This window comes from Austrofundulus limnaeus, unplaced genomic scaffold, assembly GCF_001266775.1.
Source record: "Austrofundulus limnaeus strain Quisiro unplaced genomic scaffold, Austrofundulus_limnaeus-1.0 Scaffold226, whole genome shotgun sequence".
Taxonomy (NCBI): domain Eukaryota; kingdom Metazoa; phylum Chordata; class Actinopteri; order Cyprinodontiformes; family Rivulidae; genus Austrofundulus; species Austrofundulus limnaeus.
Genome location: NW_013952628.1, coordinates 478,613 through 482,296, shown reverse-complemented (window position 1 = coordinate 482,296; position 3,684 = coordinate 478,613). Strand labels below are relative to the sequence as shown.

Sequence of the window (3,684 nt, the reverse complement as noted above, 5' to 3'; positions counted from 1 at the left end):
CACACACACACACACACACACACACACACACCAAGACCAACTTCCTAGGGGAAACACTGAACATCCAGTTATACTTTGTTAAGAGACAAAGTTCTTATAATCTTAAAGGACTTGAGATGTTTGTGAAACCCAGAATTCGAACAAACTTGAAGGACCGGTGTTCTTCAGTTCAGGGAATAAGATTATGGAATAATCTGGAAAGTGATTATAAAAATGCCAGTTCAATGTGTTTGTTTAAGAGAAAGATAAAAATAAATTTGTTAAAGAAATATGAAACTGTATAATGTATATCTAAGTTGTTGTTTGAGAATAAATTGAAGTTTTTATTTAGTTTTTTGTTTTTCTTTTTTTCGTAATTATTATTGCTTTAAAATTTAATTGTAGAAAAAAGGGGCAGATATTATAAGATGTTTTTTCTTCTTTCTGCCTCCTTTCATTTCAATTTGATTTGTATATATTGTTTTTTATTGTGATATGTTGGCTGAATTTAGTAAAAATGTGAAGTCAGTAGAAAAATGTTTATTAAATCAGCTGAAGAAGTAGCTTAAACGGCAGAAAAATACTTGAGTTAACTTAAAGAAAAGAAAGGAGCACAAAAAAGTTGAAGTTAGCAGAAGAATATCAGAAAGGCAGCTGAAATAACACAAACAATCTTAAATTAGCACAAAGAAGAACCAGAGCAAAAAGTCAAAAGTTCAGTAAATATTTATAAATGAAGAGTTTTATGAATGCTGAGGCAAAGGTGGCCAAAAGAGCTAAAGAGCTGAAAAAATGTAAGTTGCTGAAATACCAAAAGTCAGAGCACGCATGGTATAAAAGAGCCGAACGTTTAGATTTATGAAATGTTGAATCAACATGAATTATGTGCTGAAAAACGTACAGATAAATAAATCATCTTAAGATGATCCTTCAACCCTGCAGTTTCTCTGGTTATCATTTCTGTTTGTTTACGAGGGTCTTCATTAGACCGGATCAGGTGGTCCGAGCTGCAGAACCTGCCTCTCTGAGACGTGGTCTCTTTTTTTTTTCCTCATCTTCCCATGTGTGGTTTTTAGTTTTTCTGTTGTTAAAGGTAGCGCAACTGTGTTTCCTGCTTGACCGGTTTCACCTGTTCCCCCATGTTTGTCCTGTATGTCTTCTTGAATGGGTGTTTCTTAAATGCCCCCTCCCCCCTTCCCTAAATATACAGCACCTTGTGAATTTATTTCTGTGAAAGGCGCTGTATAAATAAAACTTTACTTTACTTTACTTTACTTTACTTTACTTTACTTTACTGTCGTGTGTCTCTTTGCAGCCGTGGCAGTCAGAGGAGGAGGGCTCCTGGCTCAGGGAGTACCCGGTCACCCTCATGCAGTTCTTCAGGTACCTGTACCACAACGTGCCCGACCTGGGGCCCATGTGGCACAGCCCGGAGTTCCTCTGCGCTCTGGCAGCCTCCGTCTTCCCCTTCAACATCAGGCCGTACTCAGAGATGGTGAGTCAGTTCAGGCTGCAGGAATAAATCCCTTCGTCCTCTTTTACAGATGTTTGTTTTCCCCTGGCAGCAGAAAAACTGCAGCTGTCCTTTCACAATAAAAGCTGCTTTTATCCCTTCGTCCCCTTCAGGTGAGCGATCTGGACGACGAAGCGGGTTCTCCCACTGAGGAGTTCAAGGCGTTCGCTGGAGATTCCGGAATGAACCGGAGCCAGTCTGAGTACTGCAACGTGGGCTCCAAGACGTCGCTGACCAACCACCCGGCCAAGAAGTACGTCTTCGACTTCATGAGGGTCCTGATCATGGACAACATGTGCATGACTCCGGCCAGCAAGCAGACGCCCATCGTCGACATGCTGCTGGAGGTACGGAGGTGCGACTGGTCCAGGTCCTAGCTGTGGTGACTCCTGGCTGCATCATGTTGCTTTATGTTGCAGGCCTCTCCGGAGCGCTCCACCAGGACTCAGCAGAAGGAGTTTCAGTCCAGCATCCTGGACAGCGTCATGGAGCACCTTCTGGCTGCCGACGTCCTTCTAGGTCAGAACAAAACCCAGAACACGTCAGTCAGTTCTGTTCCAGCTGTGACACAACAAAACATCAAATAAAACCCGGAACGTTCCGGTTAGCTTCACGGTTTTAGAATCTCTAAACTCAGTTTACAGAAGCTGTCATCTCAGTTTTTCTTTTTATAAACATTTTGTTGTCATCAGAGTTCAGTTCCTGTACTGTTTGAATTTATTTTTGTTTTTCTTCATCTTAAGCTTCAAACTATGTCAAACTAGTTAGCTAGTGTTTCTTATCAGCCTGGTTAGCTAGTTAGAAAGTAAAACGTGTTTATTACCTCCGCCAACGGTGAGGAGGTAATGTTTTTGGTCGCGTATGTCGTTCTGTCTGTGGACAACATTAATCAAAAACTTGTGGACGGATTGTTATGACATTTTTACCACATGTGGGTACTGGGTCAAGTAACACACCATTACATTTTGGTGATGTTCCAGATCACGATGCGGATACAGGAATTTTTTTTCTGTTAATCCTCTCAGGTCGGCAAAGATGTGATGCTTTCACAGGGCTTCTGTAAAAAAACTGTGAGAGCTTTCAGTGTTCATTTGAACTGGATTACACAGCACGGACTTCAAAATTTATAAAAGTAATGTTAAAAGCAGATGTAACGATGAGTAAGTCTTGCCATAATGTGCGCATTTTTGCGCATTTGGTGCGCATTTAGAGAATGTCCTCTGACCAGGAAGTGCGTGACTGCACCATGAAACCCATTTTTCCCATTTCCTCAAACACACCACATTGTCGTAGGCTTGTAAACAGATCGATGAAGAACGAGGAAGAGGAGTGATGCGCACAGGTGTAGTGGACTTCAGACTCAGAGGTTGTTTGTTCATTGTTATTATTTAAATGAGACCAGGGGCGAGGTCATGGTTTCGGTCGCACTGACCCACTCCTTTCATGAGCCGACTGTACCAGGAAGTGAAGAGAGTCAAACCATTACAAACTCATACAAGGAGATAAAACAGACGTTTTACATGGTGAAATGTGACTGATGAAAACTTAGGAGCTTAATCCCACACCAGTTTGACCATGAATAACGTCAGGTGACCAGTCTGACTTTTGTTTTTTCCACATTGGACTCCACAGAGAAGAAACCCCGTGCATACTGCTGCTTAAATGTTCACTACGTCAGAACTTATTCAGCAAATGTGTTTCCATCTTTGCTTTTGTGCATTAACTCTTACAGGACGGAGGAAATTGGCCTTGGTGGAGGTTTGCACTCTCCCAGTGCTTCTAGTTCATCCTTTCATCAGGTCATTTAAGGTGGAGCTCGATAAAGTTATTTTTTAAAGAAATTAGTTTAACTAGCCATATTAATAAAAGGTGATCTGCAGTTAGTTAGCTAAAAAAAAATCAAAAGCAGTTAGCTAGCATTTGTTTATTTACAGGCAGCTGCCTGGTAATAAAGTAATGTAACTAGCTCCACTTTAAATGATGACTTCAGCTAGTAATAAAGTATATTTATTATTTCTTCTCACTGTCATAAAAAATAATAATATTTATATTTACCAGTCAACAGTTAGAAAATGTTCTCTGGTTATAGGATGAAACTTGTCTCTATTAGCTAACATCTTCTTAACAGGTGAGGTTCCTCTAACAGCAACCTAAAAATACATTTATAATATTATTTTACACTCTGTAGGTCT

General features: G+C 40.4%; 1 protein-coding gene across 5 annotated transcripts in view; it reads left to right on the top strand.

The window, feature by feature from the left end:
* Positions 1-3,684, top strand: part of wdfy3 (WD repeat and FYVE domain containing 3) — a gene marked incomplete at its 5' end in the record, with an annotated part of 96,713 nt that overhangs the window by 63,512 nt on the left and 29,517 nt on the right. For all 5 annotated transcript variants that reach the window (XM_014019682.1, XM_014019683.1, XM_014019685.1 and 2 more), the window contains 3 exon segments: positions 1,295-1,474; positions 1,606-1,839; positions 1,912-2,011. In XM_014019682.1, coding sequence (XP_013875136.1) covers positions 1,295-1,474; positions 1,606-1,839; positions 1,912-2,011 — 514 coding nt within the window.